At 34.7% G+C, this 17679-nt stretch overlaps 1 protein-coding gene across 2 annotated transcripts in view; it reads right to left on the reverse strand.

Moving 5' to 3' along the window:
- Positions 1-17679, reverse strand: part of LOC142319151 (uncharacterized) — a 41744-nt gene that overhangs the window by 3683 nt on the left and 20382 nt on the right. The window contains exons 3-5 of one of the 2 annotated variants that reach the window (XM_075356117.1): positions 9202-9358; positions 3917-4097; positions 387-973 (exon numbers count right to left, since the gene is read on the reverse strand). In XM_075356117.1, coding sequence (XP_075212232.1) covers positions 405-973; positions 3917-4097; positions 9202-9358 — 907 coding nt within the window. In that variant the 3' untranslated portion in view covers positions 387-404. The remainder of the gene's footprint in view (positions 1-386; positions 974-3916; positions 4098-9201; positions 9359-17679) is intronic. The other variant, XM_075356118.1, reaches the window with a different exon arrangement.

The following is a 17679-nucleotide window of genomic DNA, read 5'->3' on the forward strand; positions in this document are numbered from 1 at the left end:
TAAACTGTCATATATAATTTTTAACATTCTACAGATTTATTAGTTGTTTGGATATGATCATTCCTGACATTAAGACTATATTTCAGTGCTAGCACAACCTTGCATATTTATGTAGGATACTGAAAACATTTTAAACCATGTGGTCAAAGAATATTCTAGAAAATTTAATTTATACTTTATCTAGAAATTGTAATTACACTAAATTTCTTATTTATTGAGAATCTTAAAGATGGTAGATAAATAATTGAAAAGATCATTCAACACTGTATATAAGCATTGAAAGTTATCAATAACTACACAATGTTCAGATTTTTAATATTTAATTAATTGGAGTAAAATAAAAATACATAGTTATAATTTTTAGTAACAGAAGATAAGTGACTTACTTTTCATATCTTCATGTGTCAATAATTGGTAGTGACACATTGTTGACGGCTGAGAGATGTAAGTGCTTCAGCCGCATCTAGTTCCTCTTCACGGTGCCTTGCCCTTAATATAGCATCTGTTTTTTGTCTAATGCGAGTATTGTTGTGCCATGTTGCACAGTTTTGTGATGACCAAGACATAAAACTATCCCTTGGAACAAACCTTGCCGCACTTTCAAGCCATTTTGATAGTAACACAGGTGGCTCAGAAATGTGTTTTTTTCCTATTGGCTGTTCATTATTCTCACATTCAGATAATCGTTTAGTTCCTTTTTTATAGTGGCTGTTACTCATAGTATGGCTGTTATTATTTTTTGATGTCTTCATTTCAAACCCACCCCATGTTTTCAGATGAGGAATGTTAACACATTTTCTGCCAAGATGTTCATTTGAAGTACTTGTCTGTTTTATTCCAAATAAAACTTTATCTTTATTTGTTTGCTGATTGTTGTTTAAAGAAAAGTAACTGTGGTCAAAACCTGTTGCATTTGTATTATAACTTAGTTGTGTTTTTTCCTTAGATATATCTGCAACATAATTTTCAAGATCTACAGAAATATATTTATATCATATATGTAATTAAATTTAATATAACTTATTTGCGATATAGCATGTTATCATGTTATATACAACTACTGTATTTAAATAAAAGGAGTGTCTAAGCTTGAACTCATCAAAAATTTAATTTGAAAAGTATAGGTAGTTTCAGATTATTCTGAATATCTTTTGGGTAATGTACAAGAAAATATAACTATATCCACATGCATCCAGTTAGACAACAATTCTTTTAACCTGATTTTTTTCATTTCTTAATTTCAATGAAGTCATTTGATATTGTATCAATAATTGAAGTTCTAATTGTCAATATTTTAAATATAACTGATAAAGAAAAGCATGTATTAAAAACATATATTCGCTGCATGTTCTACATCTTTTTGCCACCCTGGTTAAAGATTAATGTATTGATAGGTCCTTCTGATATAGCCCATCCCAACCCCTATAGGGGAACACACCCACCTTGTGAGATTCCAATCGCCACATCAACCCCCCCCCCCCATTCCTAGCTCTGATGGGCTTTAACAGAGGTCGTCTTTTGACCCTCTAACTGTTTACATTTCACAATCATCAGCCAGGCTTCAGTTGGGATGTCACCGATGTAAATGTCTTGGTAGACATTTAGATCAGTAAATTTTAACTCCATCTTTGCCTTTGCTGTTGGCTTTAGGCATCTTCTCTCTTCTGTCCTACATCGTTGCCCCCTGAACTAGCTAACCATGTTTGCGAAAGCACGAACCCTGTGCCTAGTCCACACTTGATCTAATTATAAGTGACTGTAAATCCTTCGTACATCAATAATGAATGAGTATTTAGTACTAAAGCATACCACAAAATGTGTTGATTGCAACAAGTGTAAATTAGACCTAGTTCCCTTATTTGACCGTAACTAATCAATTGAAATCTCTAATTTTATTGCAACTATTAAAGACTCCAGTCTGGCCCACCAGGAGGTCGAGGATAGACCTCTTGCTCCCACTTGGCTCCATCACAGAGTCTCACGTGACATTTACTTTCATCACATTCAATCAGATCTGATATAGCCTAGTAAGAAATTATACAATGTGTTTGTAAGAATATGTACAATGAAAAAGTATTTTCTGTGTAAAATAATAAAACTAAGGTATGCATGACCTATTTGTAAAATGAATTTATGTAACGTAATAAACATACACATGTAATACATATATATGTACAGAGAGATCAATAATATCTATATATATAGGTGCAGTTTGAATGATTTTCCATCTTAATTATGTGCTGTCAGGACTGACCCTAGGAGGTATGCAAGGTAGGCAACTCCCTATGGCAGCAAAATTTGGGAGCAGCAAAACCAATTGAACTAGAGTGCAAAAAAATTAGCACAACTCACAAAAATATATTTAGATAACTTGAATCTAGAAAACAATATTATTTACTATTTATTAATAGAATAATATTATTATTGAACTAGTTTTGTTTATTGTTTTAAAAGTATATTTAAAGTATGTCTGAAAATTTGAGCATTTGTGGAAATTCCGTTTCTTTTTATTAGAGTTTTGATTGAGAAAAGGTAGTCATGTTTTATTATCTGTTGTGTATTTTTTGTCTTTTATAATTATGAATCAACTTAAGTCTACCGTAAAAAACTAAAGTGGTAGGCCTGGAAAATACATAAAGTATTAAATAGCCTGGGTAATAAATAATGTGTATGAATTTATTAAACAAGAAGGTGATAGATTTCAAAAGTCAGAAAAGGAAGTTAAACACTTGATTCACATTACAAAAAGGTGAAGAAAAAACAGCAACTGCATGTGGGATGTCACAATCCCAAATCCAAAGACTGAGAAAAGAGAAAAGGCTAGTAAAATTAGTTGAAAATCTAGATGAGAGTTGTTTGACTACTCCAGTAAAATACAAACCCTGTTAAAAGCCTGCCATGGAATTAGATGATTTGACAAGTGTATGGTGAGAGAGGATGCGGCGCTCAACGACTTGTCGGGCAGGTATGCGCTATCTGAGCAGCAGATGGAAGCAGGATTCGTTCACACTAAGGTGGGGGAGATCCTCGTGTATTGTTGCTACATCTCCCCCAACTCGTCGTGGGATGACTTCACGGCGTTTCTGGACACGTTGGGAGAGGATGTTCGGTGGATGGACCTACCTGCCCTGCTGATCGGCGACTTCAATGCCAAGCACGCTGGGGTGGGTGGATGTGTCACGGATAAGCGAGGGGAGGCTCTTGCAGAGCTCACCTCCTCACTCAATCTGGTCAGCCTTAATGATGACACCCCCACCTTCTGGAGAGGAGAACGAGGGTCGGTCCTTGACCACGCATACGCTTCAGAAACGGTGGCTTCACTTGTACAGGAGTGCGTAGTGCTGGCAGATGACTTAGGGAGCGACCACAGGGGATTGTGGCACTAAGCATAAAGATTGGTTGCCCCACCTGTACAAGTTTATTATGAGTGTATAAAAAAAAGTTTATAAAAAAATATTAATATTTAAAATTATACTCCAAGGAAACAAAAACATTCTAACTTAATGAGAGAAGTTCTGAAGCTGTTCAAAGGTAACTGTTTCTAACAATGTACAAAAGTTGAAATTATAAATGCAGCAGCAGTCTATTAAGGATAAATACTTTACTTTTTAAACTTAGTTAAGATTGCTTGTAATAGAAATCTACAGAAAACATTCTGTTATAAATAAATAAGAAAAGAGAGAAATGGTCAAATTGTTTAAACTATTCTAAAGAATTATTAGATAGCAGTATGAAGAAACTTCTTTCTTTTTGTAGTTATATACTATGAAATGAGATGTTTCAAATGTCTTATTTGGTTCATCTTAACACAGTTTTAATGCTTTTAAAACTAATTTTAATTAATTAAAGTAAGGAGATTAATTACTTAATAGAACATTCATCAACTTATAACTAGAAAAAATAATTATTCTCTTACTGTCATTTGAAGTGTAGGCTGTTTCATCCCAAATACTGTCATCTGAACTAATACTAAATTGCTCAACATTTCCTTGTGCTTTAGTGTTATAATCTTTAATAAGACTTCCCCAAGTGCTTCTATATTTTTCTTTACTTGATTTTTTCAATTTTCGCCTCCAGTTGGCAAACCAGTTACATATCTAAAATAATACAAATATTTACCTATAAATAAACAACATTCATTGGAATAAACTACAAAAAAGTAATCTTTTGTTTGATGACTAAAAAAAAAAATTATTTTTGGTCATCAGTGAATGTGTAATTCACCTTTAAATCTGATTTTTCCATTGTATTAAGAATATTTTAAAAAATTGCCAACATATTTTTAAAAAAATATGTTGGGTAATTAGGAAAAAGTAGTAAAGAAAAATCAACATGTATTTAAATGGTACTGAAGTTGTAGAGTTCTGGATGCAGTATCCATTTGGAAGGGTACTATCCCATCTGTTATTCAGTCTTAGTTTAAACACTGTAATAAATACCATCATGAACCCTAAACGAAAACAACATGCTACCAATTACAGTTTTGTTTATGAAAAACATCATATTTAATTAATTGTTAAGTATTACAATTTTTCCCATTAAAAAATGCATATAATATGAAAATTCTTTATAATGTTCTAATATTATCAAAATTAAGCAGCAAATGTTCAAAGAAAATAGTTTTATTTTAATGGCTCATCCTTATTTTGCATTAAAGTATTCACAGGGTTTTCTCTCATCAGTTCTTTCCTAAATTACACTAAATTTAAAAAATGCAAAAGCCAAGATAAAAAAAAAAATAGAAGTTTTGGAGTTTTAGAATGCCATGTCACTGTCAGATTTTTAAATTTTTAATATGTATATGTTAAATATTTCCATATGTTGTTTACATATTTAACAACATAGTAAATATTACTTTAAACATTTGGTAAAGTAACAGCTTCTTCAATTAAATTTTTTTTTGTAATTGTGATTCAAGTAATTTAAAAATGTAGCATTCTTTATGTAAGAACTGATGATGTTAATCTCAAAATAATTTTTTTTTTTTTAAATAAGAATGAATCATTAAGGTAAATCTTCTGAAATATTTTACTGTTTTGCTAATTTATTTACTCTTATTCGTATATTATTATCAAATGAAGAGCAGCAATGGTATTCATAACAATATTTTTTTCTTGCCTATAAAGTTATATTAATTTACAATTAATTGGAACCATAAGTAAATTTTATTAGAAAAAATGAATAATGTGCAAAGTGAGGTCTGCATTGAAATTTCTCAGAGTTATAAATGCAACCAAATATACTTATGTATTCATATCTTATACAGTCCAAAACATAAATGAAAACAAAAAAAAAAACAAACAAGAATAGTACTTAACAGTTACAGAAAAATAAACCAAACAGGAAAAAAATATTTTGACAATGCTTAATGACCTGACCTAGCTGATTCTCCCAAATCTTGAAGAACCTCATATTTCCAATATGTGCAGCTGCTTTAGTTGCCTACGTCCTCACTATAATCCAGGAGGTTAACTGAAAACCAACTCACATGACTGTCCAATGTCATTCTGTATTTGGTGTTGAACAACTGTTGTTCAGTACCTCTTGTAAATTCAGCACACACAGATAATCCACACATAAAACCTTAGTGTTTCTTGTAAACTATCTCGCCTTTGATATACTTTTAAATAATTTTTTCTGAAATCACTGAAAGATGTTAATGTTACTCTTACCTATTGTACCCTACAGCTGGATCTCAATTGGTTCACAATGGTTTCAGGATTATTGTGTACATCAACTGTTTATTCCATAATGATAATTTCGACCCCCTGCCTAGCAAGCAGTACATTTACCTGAATGTAATGTTAAGCTGTTTACATGTCTCGATGCAGCCTCAGATATTGCATGCAGATAGCATGCAGCAAAGAGTAACTGTAATTCCTGATTGTACCTTACTTGGGAGAAATGTACATCCAGGTATTTGGGCATAATCAAGTAATAAGGTTAAGAAGCTTCTTATCAACTTATACAGTAGGCTAGGAAGTCAGACCTTAACAAAGGCCTGCTGAACATCTAAAAAACAGATTAGCAATATATCTTCTCTTTTTGAGTGACCACTTCTGAAGCTGAATTGATGGTCAGGAATAACACATTCCTGCTTCAGAATTGGCTGTAGGGTACAAATAGGTAGTTTTTCAAATACTTTTGATAGAATTAACATTAGGCTTATCGGCAAGTATGAAACTACATCGTGGGCTGGTTTTATCTGTTGCGGGACTATTACCATCTGTGATACCTTTTTCTCTGTTGGGAAACACGTAGTTTAAAGAATGCTATTGAAGAGAGTGTTATATATTGGATGACCATGAATGGAAGCGTGAACAACATTTTGTTAGTTATCAAGTCATACCCAGGAGCTTTCTCTGAATGAAATCTGACCTCTCCTGATCACTTGCAGAATCTCCATCAACAAAAAATGTTTTACTGGAACACTCATAAGAATAGGGCTACTCAGGAATTCATTTACTTCTTCTTCACCAGCCCCCGTATATAAAACGGCTGAAAGACCTTGCCAAGATGCCTAGCAAATTCGTCAGTTTTCTCATTCTTACTCTGATCATCCAACATTTTCAAAGGTGGGATTGATGATTTTGGCCTCTTGGAGCCCTTCGTGAATTTTCATAGCAAATAGTAATCCTTTTGTGTAAGGGAAAGATTCTACAATAAGTCCCCTAAATGTTTAGCTTTTAATAGACCAGCAGCCATTTTAATCAACGAGCAGCCCTGTTCATTGATACTCTATCTTCAGCAGCATCCTCAATGTTCTGTAACATTGCCACCTCCATCTTAAGTCTTCTTTTGTCAGAGATAAGATTCATAACCTCCCTTGGGTAGGTCACCATCCCCTTGTCCTCCCCGTCTATCCTCTTGTGTCGACCGCCAAGCCACCTCTTGCAGTAATGCGTTGTATTGTCTATATCAGTACTATATTTCAAAGGGACATGAGGGCGTGGCTCATCCTCGATCCAGTTCTGAGACATTCCCAGTCTGCCTTACTATTGTGTAAAACAGCAATTTTGTTCTTTTTTAAGCTAATCGTAAATAGTATGGCTGAATGACCATACAGAGTCAAGGCTGTTACTACACGCCGGTGATAATAGTACCTGAGGTGACAAAGAAGTCCAGTAAGTCAAGGACTTTTGTCGGATCCGATGGCCAGTAATGTTGGTTGCATTCCAGAGATGACCTTAAGTGGAGAAACTTAAGAACTCTCCTTAACCTTAGAGCTCTTTCCTATGTAGCTGTGAGCCAAAAGTCCCAGAGAAGATGCTTTGTACTCCATTCACCACCTGTTATAAAATGCGTACCCAGTGTAGAAAGGAAATCAGAAAACAAGACATCCCTGATCACATGGCAGGGAGGATAGTAGACTGCAGATAATACTAAAGATCCAACCCAGTAAAGAATCTCAATTGAGATTGCTTGTGTATAGTCTGTCCTGTACCCGGGTCAACCTGGCATCAATGAAATTTTAAGATCACCGCCTTGAGGAGGCCTATCAGGCAGCCTATTTACTGCACCAGGAACCTTTAATTTGATGTTAGTTTCTCCTCCTCAGAATGAGGTTCTCCTCAGAATGTCTGCAATGTCTCCATTGCAGACATTGCGTTCAACAGCCACTGCATATGTTTTCAGATGAGTGTCAGAACGGTTGCTCAGATTCCTACTTGTTCCTTCACCCAACGAAGGAAAGTTAGCACTGCTCAGATCTAACACAGTCAGGTGTTATGCACACCTGATGAATTTTTAATCTATATAATCTAATGCTTAGTGAAAAGGAGGGATGTAACCTTAATAATTGAGCCTATTGCTCCAGATGGTGGACAAGAGTGTATATTCACATCTGTACCTGGATGAATTTTTCCTGTATTAGATTAAAGTGAAAGATATCAGAGTAAGCCTAATTTTTTTAATTTTCCTTAATATTTGTGCAAATATACTTCTCATATCAATGAGAAGTTTATCAGAATTTTATTATGTTACAACAATCAATATAACCTAAAAAAAAAAGTTTATCTTTCAAGAATTAATGGGCTTAAACCAACTGATTTAAAAGAAAATTGAAATTGCTGAAATTTATAACAAATTATATTTAATTTACTCCTTATCCTTAAATGTGGAGTGATTAGAACTCAAAAACCTGCACTATTTTTTTGGGGTGGAGCTGAAATGCATTAGTACGAGGGAAGTAATGAATTTTGATCCTTGCAAATAGGTGCATGGTGAATAAACCTCTCACTGAGAGACCTGGAGTTCCAAGCCAAAAAACTGGAGCACGCACACTTTCCATTACACTCTATGAATAGTATGAAATGCTTAACTTAACAAAGAGTGCTGGTATTGTTTTGATTATGCTGTCATGCAGGAGAGCTTACTGGTCTGATTAATTTCATTATTTATGTTGGAATCTGGGGTTTTTCAGAACTACTCATGAAATTGTTGAGATGTTTTGAATGCTGCAACACCAAATGGAACCAATTATGGTTTCATTATAATTCTCTAGGAATGCTAAGCAGAAGGCTTCATTTTTTACCAAACTTTCCTGAAAGTTGAAACATAATAAAATCTTTAGGTTAAAATTGCTGCTAGTCTCTTATTTACTAACAATGAGAAGTGTGCTACTTAATTTCTTGTTACGATAGCTTCTGTTTGATTTCTTTTTTTTAAATATTTGAATGAAATTAAAAAAAAAAATTTTTTAAGATGAGATTACATTGTAACTTTAGTGCCTGTGTAACTTGTAAAATAAGTGCATTGTGATATACATATCTGGTATATAAAAACTTATATGTAAAATTTATTTAAAAAACCTGTATTTTTAAATACCGGTACTTTTCAAGAAAATGTCCGCACCCGATAAGGCGATCTGTAGTTAACTCAGTTAGTTGTTAGATGGCGCCACTGAAAGGCTATATTGAAATAAATATATGAAATTATAAATATAATCTAACCAAACTTAACGTAAGCTGGCTAGTGAAGGTTAGCGAGTGAAGTAAGCGTAGGTTAAGTTTGGTTAGATTATATTTTTTTTTTAAATTCAGATAATATTTATAATTTTACGTCCTATTAGGTATTCAAATAAAGTTTATCTTTACTAGCTAAAGGATAGCGATAGCCTTTCAGTTTCGCCATCTAACAACTAACTACAGATCGTCTTCTCGGTTGCGGGCATCTTCTTGAAAAGTAGCAAAAAAATCATACCTGAACATACGTGAGACCAGTCTTCAATGCTAAATCCTTCTTTTCTGAACGGTTTGGATAAGGATTTTTTCGTCGTCGAACTAACCAGCTTTTAAGAAAACGTTTAATTTCTGGTGTAAATAATCGTTTACTCTGCTTCTGATCTTCCAATACTCTCCTTTATGACAAATAAAAATCTTCATTAGTAAAATGAAACATAATTCAGTTAAGGGAAAGAAATAATTTTTTTTTCAAATTCCCAAAAAAGGGCACGTGTGTTAAACGACTTGATTTGATTAAGTGGTTCTTTATGATTTAATAATATCTTGTAAGAAGTAAATAAAAGATAATATTATTTTATTTAATGTTCTTTTCCTTCGCACGAACTTAGCGCTTGACAATAACTTCGCTATAAATGTGTTGCGAAATTAATAAAAAAAAGTCGGAATCCTCTGAATAATTTTTTTCATAATTTTCTATTAGGCAGAATTATTAAACAAAATACGGAATTTAAACGGTTCAAGAAATATTAAAGCATGTGTTTTATCATTGCTTACTTACTTTACAAATATGTACTTTTTAAAATAATTAAAACGAAAGAATTGACCTTTTGGGCCTTATTAATATTTAATCGGTTAACTTACTAGACCAACCCGGGGTTAGTCTAGAGATTAAACTAGCCATCGCAAAATCAGCTGTTTTTCGAAGTCAAGAGTCTTAAGAGAACTCTAATTGAGTTCTATTTTCGATGTTCTATCCTAGACTGTGGATACCGGTGTTCTTTGGTGGTTTGGTTTCAATTTACACACGCCTCTGGAGTGGTCAGCCTGAGTCTGTTCAAGACTACACATTTACAATTACACGTCAGATTGGGCACAAATGCCTTGGCATCTCTGCTGAGTAATGTTGACATCATGTTACTGTGCTGTTATTCTCTGACCTGTATACATAAATAAATAAATAAAACTCGGGTTAATAGTTGCACTTATTTAATATGATTAACTCTTTCGGTTCATTAAATCGAATTAAATTTCAATTACGATGTTATCGTAATGGAAGTATTAAAACTTTTAATTTTTGATTTCGTGAACAGGTTAATGTTTAATTCAAATAATTAATTTTACGTGTAGCACATTTAACTGTACAAATGTATACGTAAATAAATTATTAAATCTGTTCTTATGGTTATTGTATACATTAGAAGATTTATAAATTAATGTAAAAAATTGGGGTTTTGCCAAAAACTTACGCTATCGAGCCAAGTAGCTGTTTGTAATTCGGCGAAATAATGTCATTCTCCTTAGCTTCATGCATGTGGGCGCGCGCAGTTTGTTCTTCATTTAAATGCCAGATTTTATGCATTCAAGACGTTCAGTAATTATATTTTTTTAAAAAACCGGCTTAGGTTTGGTTTTATGTCATAAATTGCGGAAGATTGAAAAAGTTACATTGAGAAAAATTGCACTGCAGTTTATTTTATTTTAGTTGCAAAGCAAAGGTTTTTTTTTTTTTGTCTTCAGTCATTTGACTGGTTTGATGCAGCTCTCCAAGATTCCCTATCTAGTGCTAGTCGTTTCATTTCAGTATACCCTCTACATCCTACATCCCCAACAATTTGTTTTACATACTCCAAACGTGGCCTGCCTACACAATTTTTCCCTTCTACCTGTCCTTCCAATATTAAAGCGACTATTCCAGGATGCCTTAGTATGTGGCCTATAAGTCTGTCTCTTCTTTTAACTATATTCTTCCAAATGCTTCTTTCTTCATCTATTTGCCGCAATACCTCTTCATTTGTCACTTTATCCACCCATCTGATTTTTAACATTCTCCTATAGCACCACATTTCAAAAGCTTCTAATCTTTACTTCTCAGATACTCCGATTGTCCAAGTTTCACTTCCATATAAAGCAACACTCCAAACATACACTTTCAAAAATCTTTTCCTGACATTTAAATTCATTTTTGATGTAAACAAATTATATTTCTTACTGAAGGCTCGTTTAGCTTGTGCTATTCGGCATTTTATATCGCTCCTGCTTCGTCCATCTTTAGTAATTTTACTTCCCAAATAACAAAATTCTTCTACCTCCATAATCTTTTCTCCTCCTATTTTCACATTCAGGGGTCCATCTTTGTTATTTCTACTACATTTCATTACTTTTGTTTTGTTCTTGTTTATTTTCATGCGATAGTTCTTGCGTAGGACTTCATCTATGCCATTCATTGTTTCTTCTAAATCCTTTTTACTCTCGGCTAGAATTACTATATCATCAGCAAATCGTAGCATCTTTATCTTTTCACCTTGTACTGTTACTCCGAATCTAAATTGTTCTTTAATATCATTAACTGCTAGTTCCATGTAAAGATTAAAAAGTAACGGAGATAGGGAACATCCTTGTCGGACTCCCTTTCTTATTAGGGCTTCTTTCTTATGTTCTTCAATTGTTATTGTTGCTGTTTGGTTCCTGTACATGTTAGCAATTGTTCTTCTATCTCTGTATTTGAACCCTAATTTTTTTAAAATGCTGAACATTTTATTCCAATCTACGTTATCGAAAGCCTTTTCTAGGTCTATAAACGCCAAGTATGTTGGTTTGTTTTTCTTTAACCTTCCTTCTGCTATTAATCTGAGGCCTAAAATTGCTTCCCTTGTCCCTATACTTTTCCTGAAACCAAATTGGTCTTCTCCTAACACTTCTTCCACTCTCCTCTCAATTCTTCTGTATAAAATTCTAGTTAAGATTTTTGATGCATGACTAGTTAAACTAATTGTTCTGTATTCTTCACATTTATCTGCCCCTGCTTTCTTTGGTATCATAACTATAACACTTTTTTTGAAGTCTGACGGAAATTCCCCTTTTTCATAAATATTACACACCAGTTTGTATAATCTATCAATCGCTTCCTCACCTGCACTGCGCAGTAATTCTACAGGTATTCCGTCTATTCCAGGAGCCTTTCTGCCATTTAAATCTTTTAATGCTCTCTTAAATTCAGATCTCAGTATTGTTTCTCCCATTTCATCCTCCTCAACTTCCTCTTCTTCCTCTATAACACCATTTTCTAATTCATTTCCTCCGTATAACTCTTCAATATATTCCACCCATCTATCGACTTTACCTTTCGTATTATATATTGGTGTACCATCTTTGTTTAACACATTATTAGATTTTAATTTATGTACCCCAAAATTTTCCTTAACTTTCCTGTATGCTCCGTCAATTTTACCAATGTTCATTTCTCTTTCCACTTCTGAACACTTTTCTTTAATCCACTCTTCTTTCGCCAGTTTGCATTTCCTATTTATAGCATTTCTTAATTGCCGATAGTTCCTTTTACTTTCTTCATCATTAGCATTCTTATATTTTCTACGTTCATCCATCAGCTGCAATATATCGTCTGAAACCCAAGGTTTTCTACCAGTTCTCTTTATTCCGCCTAAGTTTGCTTCAGCTGATTTAAGAATTTCCTTTTTAACATTCTCCCATTCTTCTTCTACATTTTCTACCATATCTTTTTTACTCAGACCTCTTGCGATGTCCTCCTCAAAAATCTTCTTTACCTCCTCTTCCTCAAGCTTCTCTAAATTCCACCGATTCATCTGACAACTTTTCTTCAGGTTTTTAAACCCCAATCTACATTTCATTATCACCAAATTATGGTCGCTATCAATGTCTGCTCCAGGGTAAGTTTTGCAGTCAACGAGTTGATTTCTAAATCTTTGCTTAACCATGATATAATCTATCTGATACCTTCCAGTATCGCCTGGCTTTTTCCAAGTGTATATTCTTCTATTATGATTTTTAAATTGGGTATTGGCAATTACTAAATTATACTTCGTGCAAAATTCTATAAGTCGGTCCCCTCTTTCATTCCTTTTGCCCAGCCCATATTCACCCACTATATTTCCTTCCTTGCCTTTTCCAATGCTTGCATTCCAATCTCCAACTATTATTAAATTTTCATCTCCCTTTACGTGTTTAATTGCTTCATCAATCTCTTCGTATACACACTCTACCTCATCATCATCATGGGCGCTTGTAGGCATATAAACGTTAACAATCGTTGTCGGTTTAGGTTTTGATTTTATCCTTATTACAATGATTCTATCGCTATGCGTTTTGAAATACTCCACTCTCCTCCCTATCTTCTTGTTCATCACGAAACCTACTCCTGCCTGCCCATTATTTGACGCTGAGTTAATTACTCTAAAATCACCTGACCAAAAGTCGCCTTCCTCTTCCCACCGAACCTCACTAATTCCTACTATATCCACATTCACCCTATCCATTTCCCTTTTTAAATTTTCTAGCCTACCAACCTTTTTTAAGCTTCTAACATTCCACGCTCCGACTCGTAGAATGTTATTTTTTAATTTTCTGGTGACCCCTTCCTTAGTAGTCCCCACCCGGAGATCCGAACGGGGGACTATTTTACCTCCGGAATATTTTACCAAGGAAGGCGCCTCCATTGTTGCTATGTGAAAATGCAGAGAGCCACATTTTCTTGGAAAAAAAGCAGCTGTAGTTTTCCATTGCTTTCAGCTGCGCAGTACTCAGAGGACTGAGTGATGTTGATACGGCCGTTTAAGTCATTGTGACTCACGCCCCTAACAACTACTGAAAGAGCTGCTGCCCTCTTTCAGGAATCATTCCTTAGTCTGGCTCTCAACAGATACCTCTCCGATATGGTTGCACCTTCGGTCCAGCTACTCTGTATCCCTGAGCACTCAAGCCCCCTCACCAACGGCAAGGTCTCATGATTCATAGAGGAGGGGTAAGCAAAGGTAAAAGGAAAATATTGATGCTTTTGCAAATTTTCATAGAAAAACAGAATATATGACAAATATTAAAAACGCAATAAAATTGTTACGGGCAGAACTTGGAAGAATTAAAATAGAAAATTTAGGTGCTTGGGTGAATTTTTCCAACCAAATGAAATGAATAAGGAAGCAAACATCGCCAGGATCAATAAGATTCTAAAATCCTATGGCCTAACGAAAGACGTAAACAAAATGAAACGGATATCAAGGATGGGCAAGATCAGGCACTATACAACGGTAATCCCACCAGGAGTTTTATACGAGACAGAATGCGGAACTCTAAACCAAGGGAAAATAAATAACTGAACTTACCGAAAGACGGATACTAAGGAAAACACTGGAACCAAAAAAAAATTACTGATGGTTGGAAATTAAGAAAGAATGAGAAATTTTACCTGGAGTTAGAGGGTAAGCGAGAGTACAGAAGCAATACGTAAGCGAAGACTAGCAATCTACAGACATCTGTAGAATGGATGAAGCCATTCTACGGACAAGAATGGATCCATACAGGCTTACGAAGAGAATTTTTGACTAGTGTAATGGTAACAAGACGAAGGTTAAATGGTTCAAACAAGTTAAAGAAGATTTTTTTTTTACCCTTCGGAACTATCGTTAAGTATTGCTTCAGAGGATGAGATGAAAGGTCCTGTTTAATTTGCTTGAACCATTTAACATCTGTCTTATCAGCAATTCAAGTTGAAGAGGACGGCAGAAAATATAAACAAGACAGATTTAAAAGACAAGGATGATTAGGAAAAAATCCTTAGAATCCAAAAGGATACAGAAGTAGAAGAAATAATGCGCTAACCTATAGTGGTCGGAAGAAAGGAGGAGCGACACAGTGAAAGAATGGAGAATTGGAGAACTAAAAAACTAGCCAGATGTTAACTATTCATGTAGTCCTACAGTGACCGATGTCAAAAAATAAATAAAAAAAAGGATAATCTGGATCTAAACCTTGGAGTCAGTTGTGAACAAAAACTGCAGAAGAAAATATAACTTGAGTGAGGCCCTATATTTAATTGTAATTGAATCTGAAAATCTTAGTTTTCCTAATATTTTTATTATATATATAAATATATATAAAATTTATAAACTTTGAAAATTTTATTTTCAAAATTTTTAATTCATGTATTCAAAATATTTTTATATTAAAATTTTTAGTTAACTCAAAAAATATAACACATTTTTTAATTAATTATATTTTTTCAGTTTAAAATTTAAATTTCTGTATGGTTAAAAACTTAGAATTAGGTTCAGTTTAAAAACGCATTTTTTAAAACTTCGTGTATATATATATATATATATATATATATATATATATATAAATATTGTTTATAGGCTACTTAAATATTAATTCTTTTTACAAATGGACCAACGTGGGAGTAAAGTATTTATTCTGGTAACATTCCAAAATTTCATTATGACAAGGGGACTCGTAACAAAAAAATACAAAGAAAAATAAATTTAACAGTCAAACATAAATCCTGTTTTCGAAGTGGGTTGATAAAAAATTATTAGGAGTTCAGCATTAGTTAAAAATTGTAGGCTATTCTACGTTCGTACTACTGGTTTTACTAGAAAAGACGAAAAATGTCTTGTAATGTTTTAGAGCTTTCTAGTCCAATTTTTGTAGTCGTTTTCGAGCTAAGATTGATCATGAACGTCTTTCGTGGTGCTCCGTAACTGGGATCTGCTTACGAATTTTTTTGTTACTGTTGTTTTATTTTTTGTTATCGTTCGTTGTTTGTTTTTTTTTTCGCTTTTATGTTATAGTTTTGTGGTTTTTTTCGTTTATTTTACTGTTTTACCGTCGAAGTTCCCGTTGCTAGTTGTTGTTGTGTCGGTTAGCAACGATAGGTTAAGTGCTTTTATTATTATATCTTCTACGATATTTTGTATTTACTATTTCTGTGGACTTTTTCAGTTGCTTATTGGACGGTGAATTACTATTTCTCTCGCCCTTGGGTGATTATTGTTATTTTCTGGATACATTAATTGACTTTTGCTGTCGCGATCTGTTTACATCGCCACGCAAAGGTTCTTGTTTACGTTTCGTTACTCGTGTTTTTCAGCGATCCTGGCGTACCCTTGTCCGTGGGTGGGAAGTTTGCTACACCTATGAATAAACGGAAGCCTATACAGCGTGGCAAGGCCCGCGGGGGATTGTCCGGTGACAGCGAAAGTGGGCAATCAGAGTTGGATACTTGGGTACAACAGTTCATAGAGTTTCGGGTGAATCGGCGGCCTTGAACTGAGTCCTGCCGCTTGTATGTAGCATATGAACTGAAGGCGAGTCGGAAGGCAGATAAATAAAGGACCACAATACTTGGGCAACAATTACTGTCAAATTCTTCCGCGCCAGGTGGCTAGGGGCAACTCGGCGAGTGATGACACTGATGAAGCCATTGACTCATGTCTACCTCAGTGGAGTGTACCTCAATCTCCAACTGCAGATATGTCATGGGCGTCGTTGGTTCCTCCAGACGAGACTGCTGCAAATACGGAAGATGATCTACCGCAGGTTAGGACGACGGCAAAGCGGCGGCTACGTTTGTCTACCCCAGTTAGGAGGGAGGGGAAAATTTAAGGCTCATAGCGAAGACCCCTTCGCCCCGACGGAGAAGACGGAAGATGGGACACCGGTCTCATTTTCCGTTCGGTCCGAAAGTTAGTTTGGCTTAATGAAGGGGATTCTGCCGCAAATATGGAGGGCGTGGAACGCCTTTCGGACACTAGTGGAGAGCTTAACTTAGTGATGCAGAAGTTGGGCGATCAAATTAAATTACTGAGTCACCTAGTCGGCGCGAACATTACTACAAAAGTTGAATTCAAATTATGCGCAATGAAGCGTAAAGTTAAAGTTTAAGCTTAAAGTAAGCTGGCCGAAAGGACTATTCAGATACAGTGAGCTGTTCGAGGACCCGGAAGGCTTGAAGAATACATCGGTGGCGTGGGTCTTTAACCTGGCGGCTGATGTTGGGAAAGAATTACAGAGGAAAGTGGTGACAAAAATCCACTGAATTAAAAAATTAGCCGTGGAGAAGAAACTACAGGCGGGCCAGGTTATAGTGGAAAGGTCGAATGCCGGCTTACCCATCCGCCATAGGTCGGATAGGTCATAGGTGGCGGATAGGTCACCCATCCGCCAGCTTACCCTTGATGATATTGGTGATCATGCACTCTACCACAGCCCATCAATTTATTTACTTTCAATTTAATCTCTTATTTACATCCTTCAAAGTCTGAAATCAGTCTGTTTGAAATTTTTTTTTTAAATCCCATTGCAAACAAATCCCACCGTGAAAAATCTATTCTCGTTCGTTAAAGCAAGATCTTATTTTTATTTTCTGATAATTAGTTTAATTTCAAAGAGTAAGAAATTTTAATATCTGAGAAGTGCATCTGTTATAGTAGATATTTTAACTGTACTCTGTGATGCTGATGGATAGTGCATGTAACAGGCGTAGAAAAAGATTTTGTTAAAATCCAGAAGTAGCATCCATTCTTCAAAGCTGGACCGACTTTGAAAGGTTATCTTGGATACTGGTCGAAAGTAGAAGAAAAGGTTTACTTTATGAGGTACAAAAATCAGACTTTTTTTTCCGTAGGGGGAGGGAAAAGATCTACCAGCCGCCATCAGGCCCGCTCTGACTGCAGTGCGGGGCTCACAC

Source organism: Lycorma delicatula, chromosome 2 (genome assembly GCF_047948215.1).
Source record: "Lycorma delicatula isolate Av1 chromosome 2, ASM4794821v1, whole genome shotgun sequence".
Classification (NCBI taxonomy): Eukaryota; Metazoa; Arthropoda; class Insecta; order Hemiptera; family Fulgoridae; genus Lycorma; species Lycorma delicatula.